The sequence below is a fragment of the Euleptes europaea genome, chromosome 2 (genome assembly GCF_029931775.1).
Source record: "Euleptes europaea isolate rEulEur1 chromosome 2, rEulEur1.hap1, whole genome shotgun sequence".
In the NCBI taxonomy this organism is placed as follows: Eukaryota; Metazoa; Chordata; class Lepidosauria; order Squamata; family Sphaerodactylidae; genus Euleptes; species Euleptes europaea.
In genome coordinates this window covers 81,453,162-81,476,352 of record NC_079313.1, presented here as the reverse complement: position 1 = coordinate 81,476,352, position 23,191 = coordinate 81,453,162, and the positions used below count along the sequence as shown (strand labels likewise).

The window sequence follows — 23,191 nt, the reverse complement described above, 5'->3', positions numbered from 1 at the left end:
TAAAGATATCCTTGAGATGATGAGTTATAGGGAACAGGTGCGGCAAGGATAAAGCGGAGGTTCTAAACATCAGTCACTGCCTCACAGCGCCAGTTTGTAGGGAATAGTCAGGGGCGAAAACGCATGGGAGGTTTTGCCTTGGATTTGCCACTCTCTAGATACACATTTTCCCCATCTGAATTCTGAAAACTCAGCATGGGGGCTTATTTTTTAGTTCTGAGAATTTGGCTGGGGAAAGTGGTAAATCCAAGGCAAAACCTCCCATGCATTTTCGCCCAGGGTCTTTTATGCAATGAACCTGCATAACATATAGAGCAAAATTGTGAAAAACACCCAACCATCTAGAATTTTGAAAATCTCATATTCTGTGCTAGATAAATTCTTAAATATGCACTATTTTCTGTTGCCTCAGAAGGTCGGACCAGAATCAACAGGTTAAAATTAAATCAGAAGAATTTCCATCTAGACATTAGGAAGAATTTTCTAACAGAGTGGTTCCTCAGTGGAACAGGCTTCCTCGGGAGGTGGGAAACTCCTTCCCTGGAGGTTTTTAAGCAGAGGCTAGATAGCCATCTGTCAGCAATGCTGATTCTATGAACTTAGGCAGTTCATGAGCATCTTGGCCATCTTCTGGGCACTGGAAGTTTGTGGGGGAGGTAGTTGTGAATTTCCTGCATTGTGCAGGGGGTTGGACTAGATGACCCTGGTGGTACCTTCCAACTCTATGATTCTATGATGATTTGAAGGAGTCTGTCTTGCCATCTTGGTTTAGCAGGTTTCAAAAATAAGATGTGATAGAATCTCATATCTGTTGATGATTCATGTCAAGGTAAAAAAAACAGATAAACACAAAACTTCTTTTGTGTGAGCTTCAGGGCAGCTTTGGTATCCAAGACCACTGAATTAAGCCAGCAGCAGATTAATCTTGTTGCTTGTGCAGTAAAGGAAAGGATGTTTTTATAACAAATGAATGTACAGGGTGCTACTGAAACAATGAAAACTGTAGTATTTCAGTTTGGTTTGTGTTAGCCATTTATATAGTGCTGTGGTTTTCATGGTCTAGTTCTTGAAAACATCAAGAGTGCCCCTTGTCATTCCTTGCTGGCCTTCTGACTTCATCTGGCAACACATTTCTGATGTAAATTAAAATCCTATTCTTCTTGTAACTGAACTTGAGGCATATTGGTATCTGATCTGCCACTTGAAAGGCAGTTAATATTTTACACAGTGTATTATTCCCACAGGCTTAGGAAGTGGCTCAAAGGCATAACAGTTGAGAACTGGCTCTCAGTTCACTGAAACAAAAGCTGTTAATGATGAAATACATGTAAACTGTTCTTTCCTATCCCAGCTCTAACTTAGTTTGTGCAACATGCTTTAGAAACAGTCTTCTGGGGAAAGTAGCTGCTAAGATACTATTTCCAAGGGATTCTTAGGTAGGTAAACAAGGAGCATCATTTGATTCTAGATTATAAACTCATTAAACTGGTACTTCTGCAAGCTCTTTTACATGCAGGTGCTTGTCTTATTCCAATATATGTACAACAACTGGAAATTAATTTATCTCACTTTTGTAAGGAAAGGAGTAGGGACATTGGAGTTCAGTAATCCTGATGCAGCCTAGTTGGGGGGGAAATGACATGGAAAGACAGTGGGGAAGGTGGTATCTTGGGCTTTCCAGGATGCTTCCCAGTATATGATGATTATTTTTTCCAGTATATGATGATTATTCTCTCTATTTCATTCATAAACGGTACTACTATAAGGACATTTGGAGTAAGGACAGACATCCTTATAAACCCCAAGAGTGTTGTAGAAAGTATTCCGGAGCAATAGCAGAGCCTGATTGTTGCAGCAGAAATAAACAGGTGTCTAGTAGCACCTTAAAGAATAGCAAGATTTTATTCCAGAATAAGCTTCATGGCCTAGAACCTACTTTGTCTCTACTCCATAAAAGTTTATGCTGGAATAAAATTGCATTAGTCTTTAAAATACTACTAGACTTCTGTTTCTTTTTCCTAAAAAGGATACTAAACAATATTCTGGAACTTTGCACATATATGCATATTTTGTGTCGTCCCCCCAATGTTTTCATTTCAGTCAAAGCCTTTATTGTGCAGGACTGCATTAAAAGGGGGGGAAAGTAGGAAGAAATACATGTTTCCTGAAAGTAGTCTTCAATCTATTCAGGATGTCTGTCAGTCTGGAAATTCTAGTAATAAATCAGTATCCTGTTATCTACTCACCATGTATTATCACCATGAAGGTCGGGATTTCTTATTTCATGATGTAACTGCAGCTATGCTTAAATTTGGCTTCTAATGTAGAATTAGCTAGTTTCTGTATAATCTTGGGAATCCATACTTCTATTTAAAAAGTAAAAACCTCAGCAAAACAGCAATTCTCTATTTCTAATTGGGAAAAATGTCAGCATGTACTGAAATTTCTAAAGACCAAGGTAACCTTCTGCACTCAGAATTCAGCATAGATCCCAATCCCTGTTGTGCTCATTTTATACACTCAACTGGGTATGTGTGTACATGTCCAAATTCTGTGCAGCCAGAATTACATACATAAGTATACTAGTTTGCATATTTTGTTTCTGAGTTTGTTTATGCTGCTTATTTTACATAGTTTATTTTGCTTCTGAGAGTCTTATGTTTGCAAAGATTTGGGAGTTTTTTTGAGAAGGACTACGTAAATAGGAAGAGTGTGGTGGTTGTGTCCAAGAACAGTAGCCGCAGGAGAACAGGAAAGCTTTCATGGACACTGATGTACCTATTCTTTCTGCTGCAATCCCTTTTTAGCCCTTCTCTGACTTCTGTGTTGCTCACATGTTTTTATGTTTTTCTTTGCAGCTATAAAGGACAGAAATTTGCTTGTCTTTAAAAATAAACACTTACATTTTCAAGATGATATGCATGTTTTAATACTGAATTAAGCATCTGGATGCTGAAATTATGATGCTCGGACTAAATTGTCCTTGCTTTATTTAATTGCCTCTCCTGTTCCATAAGCTTTTGCCTTTTTCTTCCCAGTCCCTGTCTTTATATCCAATAAAGTGCTGAATTCTGCCAAGAAAAAAAAAGGTAAAGGTAGTCCCCTGCGCAAGCACCAGGTCATTACTGACCCATGGGGTGATGACACATCATAACATTTGCTAGGCAGAGTATGTTTACGGGGTGATTTGTCATTGCCTTTCCACAGTCACCTACATTTTACCCCCAGCAAGTTGGTTACTCTGGAAAAAGAAAGGAAAAGAAAAAACTCTCTTAAATAATACAAAGCAAACAGTCGAAATACATGAATAGAATTTGACTATGTTAACTTGTTCAAATTCCATAATTGTTTTTTTTATAGAATTAGATTTTATATATTCTCTTGATCTGAACCTCTGCAAGAATGAAAGCTGACTAATCCAGCCAGATCGATTTTCTTTATCTTTCTTACAGTACTCTGGTTAATTTAGGTCTACTTCATGCAAAGTTATTTATTTATACCTTTTTATGCCACTTTAGCCAAGGCTAGCCTTATCTTGTCAGATCTTGGAAGCTAAGCAGAGTTGGCCCTGTTCAGTATTTGGATGGGAGACAACCAAGGAATACCAGGGTCACTATGCAGAGTCAGGCAATGGCAAACCACCTCTGAACGTGTCTTGCCTTGAAAACCCGGGGTTGGCATAAGTCATCTGACAGCAAAAAAAAAAAGTGTGTCTGCCTAGTAAATGTCATGATGTGACATCAACCCATGGGTCAGTAATGATCCGGTTCTTGCACAGGGGGCTACCTTTACATACATGGCTGTATGCTTAACTATTTGGTATTTATATGCAAACAGCTCTTGTTTGGGTAGAGAAATTGAGTTTTGCTGCAGGGAATATAATGAGCTCTGCCAGAAGGGTGATTGGTAGTGTCATATAGACATCTTAATGTCCTAGTTTTCTATTAAATAATTTCGATGAGTAATTATTACCTTGGGCATCAGAATATATAATTGGGCTTAAGTTGTTGAATGATTTCTTGCAGCCTTGATTAAGAAAAATATTTGGATGCTCCAGAACAGTTGGTTAATGTGGGGGGGGGGGGAAATCACTTTTGAGGTTGTTCATTGGAATCCCATGTTCTCAGTTGTCTGGTGTGGGAATTTCATTTGTCTTTAATCAGGCTAGTGCTGATTTGCTTATGTTTGTTTTACAGGGGCTGGAGAATCTGGGAAAAGTACCATTGTGAAACAGATGAAGTAAGTAAAATGGCATGTAGTTTAGGCTGATAAAAGGATATGGGCACAATCCACTTGTATCGCAGGCATGGTGCATGCATACGTAGCTTCCAGATAGGCTCAACAGAGCTTTGTTCCTCTTCCCCCACCCTTTCCCCTCCTTATGCAACACTAAATAACAGCAACCCAGTGGGACATTAGAAGGAATGAGAGATCTCTAAATGCCTTCATGTCCTCTGTCTCCATAATGTTGTTTTGAGGGGGGTCCTCTGTTGACCTCTATCAATATCCTCCATGATTGCTTTGCCTACAGGGCAAGCGGCTTGTATCAAATGTTTACAGAGATGTAAGGAGTCAAAAATTGTACTTAGAATTCAGTTAGTTAGAATTTGTTTCTTTTCCAGAATCATTCATGAGGATGGCTATTCAGAGGAAGAATGCAAGCAATACAAAGTGGTGGTCTACAGCAATACTATTCAATCTATCATTGCAATAATAAGAGCAATGGGAAGATTAAAAATAGACTTTGGAGAAGTTGCCAGAGCGGTAAGTTAATCTTAATTCAGTAGTACTGCAGATCATAGTGGTCTGCAATACTCATCTATAAAACTGGTGATGGAAATACAAACAAGCAAGTTGGTGATAGTTTATACATGCATCTGAGTGTATGTAAGAAACTGATAACACTCCACTTTGTGCTCTGTTACCATTACTATGATGCCCATTCCATAACTTTATTCAGCATTTGTTTGGATGAAACCTTGTACTGATCAAGCAGCAATTTTCCAAGACTGTGGATCTTTAATGCACAGTCAGTGTAAAAATGCTGTGTTGGGCAGGCCTTCCTGTAGATCAGTGACTTTCCCTTTTGTGAGGACAGTGATTTTAATTCCATGATTTTTTATGCTGGCATTGTATGCACTGTTAATAAAGTTTTTCTTTCTTAAAATTGTATTTCATTTCTGTAATCTTTGCCTATAGTACTATTGTAAATTCAAATATCTAATTTCCTGAAAGTTAATTTTGCCCACCTTTATTCTTGTGAGCTTTATTATTAGTGTTATCTAAGGTTTTCATTCTCATAATCAGTTGTTTCTATAGCACTTCCAATTCATATCTCAGTGAGCTTCATGACAGAGCTATAATATGAATAAACTTCTTTCTTCAATCTGTATGTAACACTGTGTTCACCTTGAAGAAATAGTCCTAGGGATGTATAATACACCACAGTTGTTCTTACTTGGTTTTAAAGGGGGAGGGTTCTGATCAGTATAGTTTACTGCCTAACATGGCATGCATCAAAGAATTGTTCCTGCAACTAGCATTTGGCTTTTCAGATGGAGGATCCTTTTGAGGAAGGAAAGAGTCGCTGGTGGGTGCAGAGGTCAGCCACACCGTTGTAAAACTGCAGCTGAGAAACAGTACTTCCTATACTCATAGTTGAGCAATGTGTGGTAATGAGGTAATAGCATAACAAAAATACTTACCTTTTTCTGCAGGATGATGCCCGTCAGCTGTTCGTATTGGCAGGAAGTGCAGAGGAAGGAGTTATGACCCCTGAGCTTGCAGGAGTGATTAAGCGGTTATGGAGAGATCCTGGGGTTCAAGCATGCTTCAGCCGATCAAGAGAATACCAGCTTAATGATTCTGCATCGTAGTAAGAATCATTTTACAGATTTTAAGCACTTTTCACAGAATAGCTTGTGTTCTTAACCACTTAAAAAAAGCATTATAGTTTACATTTCAGAACTGTTCATTTTGCAGAGCTGTTGTGGAAATGCAAGGGGAACTTCTGTGGCTTTGTTTCTCAGAAGGCTTGAGGATGTACACATGCAATTCCCCAAAAAAATCTTCAAGCTTGGTAAACTGGACGGTGTATTATTAATGGAGGATTGACTTTGAAGATGCGATGGATCATGCTTTAGTTGAACAAACCAAGTTTTGTGGGTCGATGGAGATAGCTGAGCCATCGGTCTTAGCAACGTGCACTTTTGTTTCTTTGTTAGGCCATTGGGCAATCCATTTTAATGGCATGTTTGTTTCCTTCAGATCTCCTTTTTTGGAATGTAAAGAGTACTGCAGACCAAAATTGTACTGATCCTCTTCCTTTCTGTAAATGAGTTATCTCCAGAATCATGCAAGTTGGTTTTGCCTTGGCTAAGCTCGGAACTCTACAGTTACATTCTCTATTTAGTGCTGCTCATTGGGGAGAAGTTTAAAACATACAGCATTAAAACATGAAGATAAATTTCTTAAAGTGTACCGTACACAGGCAACACAGGATATGAATCAAAGCTGGAGGAAAATGCTCTTGATTGCTCCTTTGTCCATGATGTTTGTTAAAACATAGTCATCCTGTTTGGAAAGGAATGGTAATAATTTTTTGGATGGCAGCTAAATCTATTATTTCTTCCGAAAACTTCCACTAACATTGTTGGGGATATTGAGCTATTGGTAAGCTATGGTCTTTTCGACATCTTTATGCTGTCTTTTCTGTGACTGTTCCACTATGTGTTCAGCTGAGTAAATGTAAAACAGCTGTGCGGAAGCCATCTAGGATCATGGGTAGGGTTGCCATCCTCCAGGTGGCACCAGGACATCTCCCACTATTACAACTGATCTCCAGATGACCAAGATTAGTTTCCCTGGGGGAAATGGCTGCTTTGGAGGGTGGTTTCTATAGCATTATACTCTGCTGAGATCCCTCCCCTCCCCAAACCCCACTCTCCCCAGGCTCTACCCCCACAATCTCCAGGTATTTCCCAACCTAGAGCTGGCAACCCAATAATGGGAAATGCTGGGTTTTCACCAGCAAGCCACATCTGTATAGTTTGCCAAAACTGCTGTAAAAGAATGTATGGCAGATCCAGACTAGCCTGTTATAGGAGAAAAACTGAAGAAATACTTCTCTTCTGTTGAATAACTGGGTTTTGTTTTTTGCGTTTTCCAGCCCTTTAACCCATCTCATTAGACTTTTGCAGTTAATATGCAATGGACATCTAGATTCCCTAGCATGAAAAGGATAAAGTTTCCTAGTAGCCGTTGGAGTGCATCCATGTATGAGAGCATCCTAGCATATGGGCAAAGAAATGTGTTAATTCCTTGGTGAGAGATACTTGCTGAATCAGCTGTTCACAGCACCTAATAAGGTAGAATTAAACCAGTTTTACTTGCTCGGAATTTGGTGCAAAGACCTGACGGTGTTGTATGCAGATGACTGGCTTCCCACAAGGGAAGTATTTCATTTGTTTAAATAATTCACTGGTTCTTGTTCTCAAGACTGAGCTGTTCTCAGGTCCTGAAGTAGCTCTTGTATTCTTCTGAGCCAGCCATTTTATGTCACAGAAATTGCTCAGTTTTCATTTAATTACCTGCATTTTATTTTTAAGCTTCATGACACTGTTCCATTGCCTAATTTAAAAGTGGAACAGCATTCTCTTTCCTCTAATGTGGGTCCACTGGGAAGGAAAAACATATATATATAGAGAGATATATAAGAAAGACAATAATGTAAGCTGCAGCAAAATTCTAGTATTTCTCCTGGTCATAACTTATATCTGACCTGAAAGGTTGATGAGATATTTGTTTCTCAGCAGAAATACTCTTATCACAAGGAGCTGAGCTAGTGAACTCTGCCCTCCTCAAATGCAGTTAGTAAAATCATACACCTACTAAAAAAAAGTCTGCCTCAGCAAAGAAACAGCATCCTGGGCAGCAATTATGCTCTGAGTAAAGCTTAAATCATCTAACTGATTTTATGAAAAGGAAGACTGCCTAGAAGCAAAGGGGCAGAGGATACAGACCTAACCAGATCTACTTAGTAGTAAGTCCCATGTTACTCAGTAAGGTTTTTTTTAAAAAAACTTTTTTTACAAGTACTTCTTAAACAAACTGTAGACCTCAAGTTAGCTGAAATTCCTTCTGAAGTAGAAAAACAGAGGCCCAAGTAGTACATGTACTTGTGGTGTGTTGGCTTTAGAGGTGAAAAACCCAGCTTCACACTTCATGGTATTGATGGCCATCTGCAAGCTACTGTCTGTCCTCTTAACCTACCTCACTGGTGTGTTGTAAGGCTACATACTGCTCTGAGCTCCTTGGAGAAAAGGCTGGGTACAGGAGTAGCTAATATTGATCCCTGACATTGGTTGGGCAATGTCTGATGGCGAGGAACGCTGGCTTTAAAGCTACTCAGTGACTTCATGTTAGAATAACATTTTAATTAGTGTCTTCAACCCATTGTTTGTGCTCCTAAAGCACCTCATTGTAATGGTCTCCAGTAGGTCATCTTCTCAGCAACTCAGGCAGTGATGCATATTTCAGGCTCTGGATGGTGCTTTTGCCCATCAACATAATAGTAATTGCCCATTCTTTCTACATGGCAACATGCACTCAGTTTTTTTTTATTTAGGGAATTTATACCCTGCCTCTTCAGGGTCCTGATTGAAGCTGCTTATATATAAAAAAAGTTAAGCTATACCACAACAAGACAGCTGCATAAAACAACCATTGAACATCCTATAAAGTTCACAAAGCAGACCTTAGAAGCAGACCCGCTAAATCAAGTAAAAATATAAAAGCAGTTAAAAGCCTGGGTAAAAAGAAATGGTTTGGGCTGGCACTAAAAGACCGTATGGTAGGTTCCAGATGAGCCTCAAGGGGGTCATCTTTTAAAAGATGCCACCACTGGAAAGGCTCTCTCTAGGCACCACCTGCCTCATCTCTAAAGGTGGGGAAACAGAGAACAGGGCTTGTGAGGTAGATCTTAACTAGTGGGCTGGACAGTATGGGAAGAGGCATAGCGCGTATCCTGGCTCTAAAGTCCTTTAGAACCAGTGCTTTGAATTGTGCCTGGGAAAAGATGGCTAGCCAGTGCAGGTGTGATACTATCGTTATATCAGTCTTTATATCAAATCCCTAATGATAGGCTTCTGCAGTTCATATCAATTGAAGTTTTTGGCAGTTTTCAAAGGCAGTTAAGTGTTACTTTTTATTTTAAGTGTTAGGTAAAAAGGTAAAGGTAAGCTGCAGTACTGCAGTCCAAGCTCTGCTCATAACCTGAGTTCGATCCCGACAGAAGTCGGTTTCAGGTAGCCGGCTCAAGGTTGACTCAGCCTTCCATCCTCCCGAGGTTAGTAAAACGAGTACCCAGCTTGCTGGGGGTAAAGGAAGATGACTGGGGAAGGCACTGGCAAACCACCCCGCAAACAAAGTCTGCCTAGAAAACGTCAGGATGTGACATCACACCATGGGTCAGGAATGACCCGGTGCTTGCACAGGGGACCTTTACCCTTTTTTAATGCCATTTTTCTACCCAAATACTTTCCCCAAGGCGGCAAGCATCACAACATTAAAGCATTTCAATGTTAAAGCGGCATTTAAAGTATAAGTATATATAAAATATTTAAACAATTCAGTGAAACATAAACACACACAACACAACTGGACAAGAGCGCCAATTGCAGTTACTGGGGGAATGCCAAACTAAACCAAAAAAATCTTAACTGGTTGGCAAAAGACAACAATAGAAGAAGACAGATGAGGGAGTTTCCAAGTTTCAGTGCCACAACCGAGAATGCCCTTTCTTGGGCTGCCACCTCAAATGGTGGGGGCATTTGAAACAGGGCCTGCAAAGATGACTGGAGTGGACAGGTAGGTTCATGTGCAAGTAGTTAGTCCTTAAGATATGCTGGTCCTAAGCTGTATGTGGCTTTAAAGGTTTTTTGTTTTTTTTTGCTGTCAAGTCACATCTGACTTATGGCGACCTCGTAGGGTTTTCAAGGCAAGAGACATTCAGAGGTGGTTTGCCATTGCCTGCCTCCACATCACGACCCTCGTATTCCTTGGAGGTCTCCCATCCAAATACTTGGTAGGGTCGACCCTGCTTAGCTTCTGAGATCTAATGAGATCAGATTAGCCTAGGCTATCCAGGTCAGGGATTTAAAGGTCAATACTAGGAACTTAAATTGGGCCCAGAAGCAAATTGGGAGTTAGCATAGATGGAAAAAGACATGATTGGTATGGTCCTTATGACCCACTCAACACTCTGGCTGCAGCATTCTGTACCAGCCAGCTTCTGCACAGTCTTCAAGGGCAGCTCCAAGTAGAGTGCATTGCAGTAACCTAATTAGATGTTACTAGGGTATGCCCCACAATGGCAAGATATTTCCTGCTCAGGAAGAGCTGCAGCAGGCTCACCAGTAGCGCTGGTGAAAGGCACCCCTGGCTGCTACTTCCACCTGTTTATCTAAAAGGAGGCCCGGGACTAGCAGCACTCCCAAGCTGTAAACCTTTTGCTTTAGGGGGGAGTGCAACCCCACCCAGAACAGGAAATATCCCGGTTTCTGGGTGAAGCTCCCCCCCCCCATGTACACCAATAGCACCTCCATTTTGTTGGGATTAAGTTTCAGTTTTTTAGCCCTCATCCATCCTAGAACTGCCTCCAGGCTTCTGTTCATGGTTTTCACAGACTCCCTGGGATCTACTGGAAGTGCAAGATAGAGCTGTGTGTCATCTGCTTATTGGTGGCAACTCAGCTCTCATCTCCATATGACCTCTCCCAGTGGCTGTATGTAGATGTTACAAATCTTGGGAGACCAGATGGAACCTCAAAGAAGCTTGTATGCTAGAGGCCAAGGGGCGGAACAGCAGTCCCCCAGTACTACAGACTGAAACCTATCTGTGAGGTAGGACCAATGTCACCACAGAACAGTATCTCCCAGCCTCAAAGGGCAGTCCAGAAGGATACCACGATGAACTAGGTATCAGAAGCTGCAGAGCAGTTTGGGAGAATTAACAGGGTCACACTCCCCTGTCCATCTCTCAGCACAAGTCATCCACCAGGGTGTCCAAGGCCATTTCAGTCCCTGAATGGATCCAATGGTGTATGTGTTGTGGGAAGCATTGAGCCCCCATTGTACAAACTGCATGTTCAATGCAGTTCTCAGTGTAGGTCTGTCTCATTAAAAAAAAAACAGCATCTACTGTACTTTACATGGTGGCTGCACATTAAGGGTTGCATCCTATCAACTGTTCAGCTGGCACAACAGAGAAATGAGGAGCTACTTTTGACCCCCACAAAGGCTATGGTGGGATTGTGTGACCTACACATACAACAAAACTATGTGATATGGGGGCTGCAGTGAAGAGAGGAATTGGGCAAGATCACTCCTGCCTCTAGTGCCAGCAGAAAGGGTGGTAGGATCCAGCTGTAAGTTACTTTACTAATATGGAATCTCAGATATTCCACTACTCTAGACATGACCCCAAGAAAGAGAAGTGTGACAGATTACCTTTAGATTTTTGTTTTTGTTGAGAATGAGACACTAAAGAGGATTCCTAGAGGCATATCTGGATGGGACTAAGGGGGTTACCGCATTATGTATTCCCACCGATGTATTAAGAGTTTGAAAATGTTATAAAAAACATCGCTAAAAATGGTTGGAAAACGTCTTCACAGCTAAAGGGGCCAAACAAAGTGCGAACAGTATTTTTTATGACATTTTCAAACTCTTAATACATCGGTGGGAATACATAGAAAGTGCAAACGGTATTTTTTATAACGTTTTCAAACTTTTAATACATCGCTGGGAATACATAATGCGGTAACCCCCAAAGACTAGTTTACATCAGCATTCACAGGAATGGTATCTCTTACCTACTTCTTTATATTTTGTGTCTCTCTCTTTAAGCTACCTTAATGATCTGGACAGAATATCCCAACAGAGCTATATTCCAACCCAGCAAGATGTCCTGCGGACCAGAGTGAAAACGACAGGCATTGTAGAGACGCACTTCACCTTCAAAGACTTATACTTCAAGTAAGTTTGATGTGAACTTCAAGGTGTCACATAAAACTCCTTGTTATGTCACAGCTACTTCGGGGTAGGGTGCTGAAGTTTCTATTACTCCTGCACATATTGTGCAGTCTTATTTTAACTCTGTCTTCAAATGTAATGCAATACATCTTTGTTACTAAATTCCATTCTTGCTGGAGATGCTTGGTATCGGTTCACTTTTTTATTTTCATTGTTTTGTTCTTTTCAGCTGCTTTTATGTTGGGATCACAGATACAGGTACTGAACCCTTGCTTTACAGGAACATATGTACTAAAAGGATACTGGCTACTGTTTTATATTTTTAACTTTTTAATTGAAATCTTGAAAATTAAAAGCTGGCCATGCACACTACTCCAGTTTGCCATGTGTTGTTTTCCTGTGTTGCAAATGGAGCTGAAATTAACATGGTTCTCTGAACTGTGCATGGCTTTCTAGCAAAACTGCAGCGCTAGCACTAACCAGCTAGAAGTACAGAACATTGGCAGGGAGCATGCACAGATGTGTTTGGAAAATAAGTGCTTGGAATTAATAGTACTTGGTGTAGGAAGGTGACCCCTTTATTCCTTTATGTAGCCTTCTCTCTCAGTGGACCTTGGAGGGATGCCATATTCTCATCAAGTAAATTCTTTTGGTTCTGCTGTCATCATGAGTCTTGGTAGTAAATTCCACTTCTTTATAAAATGATACCATGTGGAGTGAGTGGAACCTTGAAAGACTGCATCTTTCCATGTTGGGATTCCTTTCACAAAGCTCTGAGGTATGAAGGGGTGTCCACATCAACTAGGCAGTATCTCTTTAATATAAACTCCTTACTGTTAACTCTTATCCTTCATGTCAGTCTTAAGGATGCAATGAAGACAGTATTCTCCCATCAGCCACTGTGCTATTAGACATTATTTCAGGCTATAGTCATGGGCTAATTATAGCTCTTTACTTCAAACCCCCTTTGTTAATGTGTGTTAATAATTTTTATAAATGATCGACTGAATTGCTATTTTGAATTGGATTTTGCAGTGTGGAGCTCAGTCCTAAGTTAAAAGCCCATTCAAATAAACCACAAAGTGACGTTAGAAAAATGACCATGGCCAAGCCTCTGTTCCCATTCTGTAAAGAGGAAACAGTAATATTTGCATATGAAGGTGAATGAGACAGGGACTGTGGTTTAGGGCACCACATTTTAAGAAAGATGTAGACAAGATGGAACTTGTCCAGAGGAGGGCAATAAAGATGGTAAGGGGTCTTGAGACCAAGTCCTATGAGGAAAGGTTGAAGGAGCAGGGTATGTTTAGCCTGAAGAGGAGAAGACCAAGAAGGGATATGATAACCATGTTCAAGTACTTGAGGGGCTGTCATATAGAGGAGGGTGCCGTGTTGTCGAATAACGAGTATAAAATATGGCTCTTTTTCTACAGTCCACTTCAATGAGTCAAGTATTTGACTTGGGCAGTCTCAGTTCAGATCTCTTGCTTCCCTTTAAAAGGAGACACACTGGATACCTATGTCAGTCTTTCTACAGATATATTATCTTACATCTGTTACTATAAGTTCTTTTGAAAATAAAGCTTGCCAAGTACTTCTTGGTTTTTAAAAGAGCTATTTACATGAGAAGTAACACATGCCTCTGGACCTGCTTGTCTTTTACTTACTTTACCACATATGAATTGTGTGGTAGAAATCGCTAAAACATCCAGTATCCAAGATCTGATTAATGATTATTAACTAGTCTAGAAGAAAGCTGTAAATTCCAGGGCAGCTTGATGGCCTGTTCCATCAAAACATTTCCATCAAAGATGTGTTCATTAAGTTAGTGTCTGAGATACTTAAGCATTTTAGTTATCTTTGTCCTCCCTTCCTGCCCCAGTGAAAAGAAATATGACTCGTAGCTAGTAAAGTGCATAGCCAGAAGTTGCCTGAGTTGCTTTAACACCAGAGTATAGTAAATAAAGCTCCTTTACTCTTTGAAGTCCTACTTCACACAGTAGAGCTGTTGCTTATAGTCTCACCCAAAATGATACAGAGAAGGGGGCACAGGTACACTTTTCTGTCTGAAGTACATGTAACCCAACAGAATCCTGATAGATGAAGAGTATACTGCTCAGATGAGGGGAATGGCTGCATTCCCCTGCAACAAATGTGCAAATGAGCACACCTCAGTGTGTTATCAGATCTCTGGAATGCATCCCATGAGCTCTGAAATGTTTCTGATATTTGCACTCAGATGCAGAGAGCTAGTTTCTGAGTACAAGTGACAAAAATCTATCCACCTATGGTTGGTGTATCTATCCCTAGCAGCTGCTGCACATAGAAACATCTTGTATTACATCTTTGCCTATGTGACTATGTCTAGATCAGGCCAAAGCACATACTCAGTGGTCTTTGGAAGCTTGAAACAGGAAACCAGACCTCCTTAGACCGGTAACAGCGAGAGAGCATTATGCTAATTTGTAAAGAATTCATGATGCTTCTGTAGGCACTACAGCATGCCCTGTTATTGTTTAAGTAGGTTCCTTATATAAGCTAGCCCAGACATAGGTGGACTTAATGGAATGGAGTGTCTACTCACATTGTTGTGACATTTAGTTAAATGCTTTTTGAAATCATCCTTTCTGCATGCCGTCTCCTCATTAGATATGGGGCAAAAATTGAAATACTAGAATGCCTTGTGTTACTGCTTGTAAATGCTGGCTATAGCTTGCTCACAGCAAGCACCTTATAAGCACATTAACAGTCTCCCTGTTGTGGGGTAGTATATTAAATGATCATATCTGCAGCATAATCAAAAATGTTGTGTAGCAGCAGCCAAACTAAACAATGTTCCCAAGCAGCAGAGTATGGTAAACAAAGCACTAGATAGTTCTCCAGTTCCAGGATGAGCAAGGTATGTCTGTCATAATAGAAGTTCCTATGTTTTCCCATGACATTCTGTTCTCCTTCCTACGCGGCATTTCATTTAGAAAGGAAAGAACTGCTAAACTGAGGGACGTCTGCTTTCAATATAACTGTTTTCTAGTAGTGAAGAATGTGACTGTTTCTTTACTTTAATGATACTGTTCATATGGCCACTTCGGCCCTGAACAATGTTGACTTTGTTTCTCTGATACGAATGTTGAGGGAATGAAATCTTTTAGTTCCTTTGCAGGTATTACTGCAGTTACAGGATAACTAAACAAAGTGAAAGACATCTCTCTCTTAATAGAGAAGTCCTTCTTGTTATCTTGAATATTTCTTGAGCAAGTAGGCTATTTCTGCTGTTGTGGTGCAGTTACTTTGTGTTGTTTTTAGCCTTGGTAGGATATAAATCCCTTAGGTCTCCACTGGGAGATGCTGATCTCGTGTTGTAATTTGTGGTGGTAGTATATTCTGTTTCAATGTATCCCATTTTTATGTATTAATTTAAAATATCTGTATCCTGCCTTTTCGAATTAGCCCAAGGCGGCTTACAAACATGACAATTTCTAAAATTTTTAATATGTCTAAAATGATTAATACAGTGCAGACTCTAAAAAGAGCAGTAGAGGATACACTGATTTCTTTTTGAAAGGATAAATCCACTCCAGTTTTTTAAAACCATCAGGAGGGCCCACTGGAAAAAGAGAGACTTGCAAATCTTGTGGAAGTTATCAGAGATGAAGTCTTATTCACCACCTACAGGAGTTTGTTCCATAACACAGGGGCAGGGCTGGAGAAGTCTGGGAATTGGCAGAGCTGTATGTGCCACATTGTGGGTGGTGTGGTGTATGGAACATAAAGGAGGACTTGATCCAAATAATATACTTGGCTGTGGCAGACCTTTTCTACATGCTGAAAGGATCCACGCAGCCTCTTATGATTTTGGAGAACCAGGTTTGTTTTAAACTATAGACCTTCCCCTTGGTTACCAGGTGTTCTTAAGGTAGCAAGTGTATATAGGAATGGGTTCACTGCTGTGACGTAAGTTTTGTGGAGCACAAATAGAATATGGAAATCACTGAGGTGGTGTTAGTACATAAACAACAAAGAAGATGTATTTATTTACAGATTGGTTTCAAGGAGCAGAGCAGCAGCACAGGTCTCCAGGTAGACAAAGGAGAAACCTGTCTGAGACACATAACTTTAAACTAGTTATGGCTTCAGAAATAATTTTCTTTAATCCTTTCAGGTACAAACAGTCTTTTACTGATTAGCCACTAGGTTGGATCCTGTCTCACCCACAGGATTCCACCCACATCAGCCTGCCCTTTCCCAAGAGTCAGACTAAATGGTACAAGGTCTACTCATTACCAGAAACAAGCCTAACAATTGGGTACTCTGTTCTCTCCCAATGATTAGAGCTAAGCCACACTGCCAGACAGTGCTACCCTTCACTCTGTCTGACCTTTTGCCATGGCAGACCTGAGCTATCACTGCTCTCTCCCTGAGACAGGCCTGAACTCCCTTCTCCTGTGCTTCCCTCCAACGTTCTGTTCCCTTTCTCAAAGGTGATTGGGTGCTGGAGCAGCACACCTATAGACTCAGCTGAGTGGCTGTTTTTTTCCTTTGGGGCAGGACAGCCATCTGTCCGTCACATTGGCACATTGTCTTATACAGGATGAGGGGGTCCTTCAGATATGTAGTTCCCAGGTCTGTTATAGGACAGTTTCTGAGAACTTGTTCCTTTCCATGCACTTCAGCAAGCTCATGAGTGCTTTATGGTTTTGATATGATTATGATAAACTGCCTTGGGTAATTTTTATGGATGTAAATATTTTAAATTTTGTATTGTCTTGTAACATCCTGTGAGTGTGTTTGGTCTTCTTCTTTTTTTGGGGGGGGGGAATATTTAGAAATGCATAAACATTTTGAAGGAACTAGTGTTTCTTTGAATAGTTAGTTTCAGCAGGTAGCCATGTTGGTCTGGACAGCTAGATTGGAGTCCAGTAGTACCTTAGAGACCAACAAGGTTTTGGGGGTATGCTTTTGAGAGTCAGTGCTTTTTTTGTCACTTACCACCTTAATTGGTTACCAAATTGTGCCTTCTGATGTCAGGTTTCATTAGTTAACTGCATCTCTGGCAAAACCTATGCTCTAAATTTTGAATGAACACACACACAGCCAAAATGATCATTGTCTGTAAACTCAGTTCCACTGCTATTGAGATGCTGAGAGATCTGTGATTGCTGATACTGATGCTGTGACATTTTCACATGATTATAACATTAAATATCATAACTGAATTAGCTTGCTAAATACAGTGAAGCTAAATAGAGGCTGGAGGCAGTGTATCCTGGGAGCTGTGCGTTCAGGTAAACAGGTTAGTGCTGGAGGAACTTGACCTAATAGTCTCAGGTGATTCATCTGGCTCTTGGTTAAAGATTACAATCAGAGCTGATTAGAGGCCAGTTTATAGAAATTATTTCTGGTAGGAATAATTAGAATGGTGTAGTTTGGAAAAAACTTAATTTCAGTAGTGCTCTTCTTGTGAATGTGAATTGTATAGGTACTGGTAATGGAAAAGACTATTAAAATACCCATTGCTATGTGCTTTTAGCAGCCTGAGCAAGTTTATCTTTCCCTTCATTTTGGTGTAGCATAATGGTATTCAAGCTATTTCTCTCTCTACCAGGATGTTTGATGTTGGTGGCCAGCGTTCAGAACGCAAGAAATGGATCCACTGCTTTGAAGGTGTGACAGCAATTATATTCTGCGTAGCTCTCAGTGATTATGACCTTGTCCTTGCAGAGGATGAAGAAATGGTATGTTGCTATAGAGTTAATACCTGGTTGTATTCTATAAAATGTGAAGTCAACTTTGAGCTTTGTGCAATTTATTTAAGAACAGTTAATCCAAATGACTTCTTTTGCTGTTTCACTGTCTTGAGAATTACTCATGGTAACCAAGTTTCAGAGTGGCATAGGAACAATCTGTTCTTTATGCTTTCTCAAGTTCCCTGCAGTGAGAGTAGGCAATAGCATTTCTGAAGCTGCCATGCTATAGAAGATAAAATCCCACCTCCCCTGACTCAGGCTTCAGTCTGCAAATGAAATAGTACTTGATTAGCAGTGAAGGAAATAAGGCATTTGGATTACATTTTGTGGAAAAATACCTAATTGTAGTAACTGAAAAGATAGGCAATTAAGGGCTTTTTTGTGCAGTCACACTGGAGGAATTTTGGTCTTTGTCCAAAGGGTTGCTAACGTTTTCCTATATGAACATCAACTTTGACTATTCCATTCTTTATACTAGTAGCTTGTTTATAGCAGCTTTGTATAATTACTGATATGAATCCTATCACTCTACTGAGCAAAGTTTGAAACCTTCCTCTAGCTTAAGTAGCTGTTTATTAGAGGGGACACTTAATTCAAATGACTTTAAAGTTGGAGGAAGATTGGATCCACTCCACTAAGTTGTATCAGTACTGCTTTTTTTAATGGAAACCTTCCCCCCACTCCAGAATCGGATGCATGAGAGTATGAAACTCTTTGACAGCATTTGCAACAACAAATGGTTTACAGATACATCGATCATTCTTTTCCTGAACAAGAAAGATTTGTTTGAGGAAAAAATACGGAGGAGCCCACTAACAATTTGCTACCCCGAATACACAGGTAAGATAAAAACTGCTGAGTTGATAGGGCGCAACAAATATATCATAAAAGCAGTAGAACGTTGACTAATTTCTGGAGGTGGACTTGTGTGGTTTAGTGTCTGTGACCTCTGAATCTGATCCTTGCTTGCTCTTCTTGTTCCACCATCTAGGCGTAAAAGTGATTCTATGCTAGTTTCATCAATCATCCATCAAGACTTTTCATTTCTTTTGGCTACTGTCCGTAGCCTTTGCGCACTCTTCCTTAATAATATCTTTGTTTTCAAACCACAATTCTTCTGGTTCATGTTCAGTTGAACTAACTAATGCAAACTATTATTTACATGGTCTTCAAACTCTTCAGGAATTATGTGTTGGCACCAAGATCATCTTAATGTTTTTCCTTCAGTGTTATTTTAATTTTTTATATTAACAGTTCATGGTCTGTACTACAGCTGGCTGCTGCTCTTGTTTTAGCAGAAAGAATAGAGCTTCCCCCATCTTCTGCTTCCCATTACATAACCTATTTGATTTCTGTATTGGCCATCCAGTGATGCATAAAAGCTTTCCATTTCTTTTCAGCATTTGCAGTTGGGGTGTAAATTTGAATCATGGTTATATTGATAGGCTTTCCATGAGATCTGATGGATATTATGTGGTGAGGCTTTTGATTGTAGCCCCGGTTGCTTGTGCTATGTCTTGCCTCACTATTAGAGCAACACTGTTTCTTCTCATTTCCAGAGTATTATGTGTGTTGTACAAGCTTAGGACTTTAGACTTTCCTTGCGCCTTTGTTTGCATCAGCAGCTGGATGACTTTTCGGCTTTAATCCGGTTGTGTGTTAACATGTTTACACTCACTCAAATTTAGCCTTTCACTTACCCTATGAAATCTGAAACTCAGCTTATAGAAATGTAGGTGAGCACAGGAAAGGAAGTTCTCTCAGCACTAAAATAAGGTATTTTAAATTTCTGAAACTAGTGCAGAGGATTCTCTTAAGACCATCGTGTATTCATGCCACTTATTATTGGCTTTGTTGTGCGCCAGGTACCTAGTGTAACTGCCTGACAAGGTCAGAATTTGATAACATGTGGAACATTCCATTTGTTTGCATCCATTCAAGTTATAACAATTCTCAGCTTCAAACAAGTGCTGCTCTTGACAATCTAATGTACTATGCTGAGCTTGCTGTTTCTCGCATACAGAGGTCCAAAGTTGTGGATGAGCTTGGTGACTGTTTATTAGTTTCTACTGGCCAGCTGCCACTTTTGTAATAGCTAACAGCTGGTTGGTAGAAAATATCATGGTGGTCCCCCCATTATTACCTGCCGCAGTGAGATTGGTAGGTTACGTGGTGGTGAGTACAAAGAGAGATTATATTACTAAAGGGTTTTATTACAATAAAGGTTATATGTATGTATATATTAAAGGGATTTGTTAAACAGTTGCTGAGATCCACAAAGAAACACTTTTAGGAAAGGGTTATGTTCTTCTGTATTCAAACTAGTAATTTTAAAGCATTTTGTGTATTGCTTGTACCCCAAAATATGGATAACTGTATAGGATCTTTATAATAGTGTAGTATTTTTATAAAATGTTTGCTGTTTAAAAATGGAGTGGGAGTGGAGATGCCTGGTTTAAAATCCCTGTCTAAAAGAAGTAGCGTATTACAAAGGGGAAACAAGAATAGCAAATTTTGTAGCATATTTGCCGTTATTGAGGCGAGAGCTTGAACCCATGGTGGTGAAATGCATGGCTTGCATGCACAAAGTCCCAAGTTCAGTCTCTAGAATCCCCCCTTAAAGGCTGGAGCAGAGATCTCGCATAGAGTCACAAACACAGTTTCCTAATGGCTGTCTGGGACCTAGTTAAGCGCACCCTCTGGTTGCTGTGCTGTCTGCATTAAGCAAACAAAGTAATGCATTTACCTAGCAGATTCTGCAAACTGTACTTGGGTAAACATTCTTGCTCAGTTAGAATAAGTCCTGCTGAACTCAGTAGAAATGATTTCTGAATAAACGTGCATGAGATTGCATTGTTAGGTTTTCTCCCTGTCTCTTCAAGTGAATAAAAATCTGCCTACTTCACAGCTCATAACTCATGCAATCACTACAAAGTGTTGGGGACACAGTAGCTTATGACCCCATGCAGTAACTTTCTGGCTGAACAGTGGGGGCATGCTTTTGCAGGAGATGATGGGCAGGCAAATAAGTGCTTCCTCTTACTACGTCTACAGTGACTCTTGATGTCTGGTGCGCTGCAAACAATCCCATGGCTTTTGCAAAAAGAAGACCTTCCTCACTAGTCTTTAGGAGTTCTTTGAAAAGATTACCTAGCATTTGTGGGTAAGGGTAATCTGGTAGACATGTATGTGGCCTACTGAAAGGCCTTTGACAGGGTCCCTCCCCAAAGACTCCTGAGTAAGAATGGGTGCTTTTATGGATTAAAAATAAGTTAAACAGGAAGCAGAGACTAAGAAGAAATGGACAGTTTTTACAGTAAAAGGAAGTAAGCAGCGGAGTCCCGCAAGGATCAGTATTAGGGCCTGTGCCACTTAATTTGTAAGTTATCGAATTGAGGGTAAGCAGCATAGTGACCTTGTTTGCAGATTAGAACAAATAGTGTAAGATAGTGACCATCAAGGCAGACTGAGAAGAACTCCAAGAGGATCTTTCTAAGTTAGGCAAGCGAGCAGCAACATGGTAAATGAAATTCCATGTTGATAAGTATAAAGGGGATGTACATTGGAACAAAAAATCTAAAAATATATGCTGGTGGGGTAGCCTAGACCAGGGGTCGGCAAACTCATTAGTCAAGAGCCAAATATCAATAGTACAACGATTGAGATTTCTTTTGAGAGCCAAATTTCTTAAACTTAAACTATATAGGTAGGCACACTGTTTATTAACTTAATAAACTTTAATTAAAGTTTTAAGTCTTAATTAAACTATAGGTACACTGAATAAAACTTGATATCATACTTAATAGTGATCTTATTTATTGATAAAAATTAAATTGTAAGTCCCTGCCATTTCCCCCTCCCCGTCTGGAGTCCTCGTCTGGAAGCCTGGTCTACCGCCATAAAAGCCTATTGGTAGACCTGGTCTCCGGCTGAGTCCCATTGGGAGGCCAGGTCTACCCATTGGCTTTCTTGGCAGTAGACCTGGCCTCCGGAGGCCCATAGAAGCCAATTGGTAGACCTGGCATCTGAAGGGGGACTTTTTCCACTCCTCAGAGTCCAGGTCTACCGCCAAGAAAGCTAGTGGGTAGACATGGCCTCCCAATGAGGCCAGGTCTACCAAAGGAAGCCCTCCCCACCCAACAGCTGATAGGCGGGGGGGCAGGAACCGCCGAGCGGCCCGCCCAGCAATCGCGCAGCTAGAGGGGAGGGGAGGCTTTAGCCTCCCAACCATTGAGAGCAAGGGAAAGGGGGACCTGGCCATTCTCCACGGCGGGGGGGGGGGAGAGAGACAGCGCGCCCGCTCGCCTGCTCTCTCGTGCTCACTCGCTCTCTCAGACGCGCCGGCTCCGCAGTGCGGCTGCCGGCGAGAGCAGGGACTCCGAACAAAGTTCGGAGAGCCGCACTCAATGGGCCAAAGAGCAGCATGCGGCTCGGGAGCCGCAGTTTGCAGACCCCTGGCCTAGACTGAGAGAGAAAGAGATCTTGGGGTTCTAGATAGTTTGTTGAAATGTTGACTCAGTGTGCAACGGGTAAAAAAGGCAAACTCCACGATTGGATTATTAGGAAAGGTATTGAAAATAAATAAGATGAGTAGAAAAAAGATGGCTAACGGGGAACATGGTAAACATTTATAGAACTATGCATGGGTTGGAGAAAGTAGATAACTCAAATGCAAGACTTGTTTTTTTCTCAGGTATGCCATCAAAAAAGGGGGGCATCCTATATTTGCATACAAGTTACAGTTATGTTAAATAATTTTGTTGTGTGTGTGTAACATTAATGGGGTTGTCTTGCATTCAGAGTGGTCTTCCTTTTGAATACATCCAGGTGGACTTTTTCTCCCTTTCGCATATTAGCATGCAGGGGAAGCCCAGTTACATTGAATAGATTCAGGATAATGGTTGGCTACTGGGTGAAAAAGATAACTGGATTAGATGGACCGCTGGTCTGATCCAGCAAGCATCTTACATTCTTACATTAATTTTTAGGTTCTAACACGTATGAGGAGGCAGCTGCATACATTCAGTGTCAGTTTGAAGATCTGAACCGGAGAAAAGACACCAAGGAAATTTATACCCATTTCACCTGTGCCACTGATACCAAGAATGTGCAGTTTGTTTTTGATGCTGTTACGGATGTTATAATTAAAAACAACTTGAAGGAATGTGGACTCTACTAAAAGGAGAGGATGACAGTGAAAGGTAAATTCATGAGCTTTGCAGGCTGCTCTGAGTTTTAGCATTGCACTGACTATATGTTTAGCTATAAAATGAATAATTGCTAAATTAATGAGGAATTTTTCTTTCAGATTTCTGAGATGTGGTGTTTTAAGAGCTGGACTGTTTATTTGCTGCCTCGTGGGACAGCTGCAAGCATGAACAGTACTGGGGAATGAAAACAGCATGCAAAATCCTT

General features: G+C 40.6%; 1 protein-coding gene across 1 annotated transcript in view; it reads left to right on the top strand.

Moving 5' to 3' along the window:
- Nucleotides 1-22,971, top strand: part of GNAI3 (G protein subunit alpha i3) — a 32,181-nt gene extending 9,210 nt beyond the window's left edge. Inside the window, exons 2-8 of the mRNA XM_056867560.1 lie at nucleotides 4,197-4,239; nucleotides 4,623-4,764; nucleotides 5,718-5,875; nucleotides 11,907-12,035; nucleotides 17,635-17,764; nucleotides 18,463-18,616; nucleotides 22,765-22,971. Of these exons, the coding sequence (XP_056723538.1) occupies nucleotides 4,197-4,239; nucleotides 4,623-4,764; nucleotides 5,718-5,875; nucleotides 11,907-12,035; nucleotides 17,635-17,764; nucleotides 18,463-18,616; nucleotides 22,765-22,955 (947 nt within the window). The 3' untranslated portion in view covers nucleotides 22,956-22,971. The remainder of the gene's footprint in view (nucleotides 1-4,196; nucleotides 4,240-4,622; nucleotides 4,765-5,717; nucleotides 5,876-11,906; nucleotides 12,036-17,634; nucleotides 17,765-18,462; nucleotides 18,617-22,764) is intronic.
- Nucleotides 22,972-23,191: the final 220 nt, after the last annotated feature.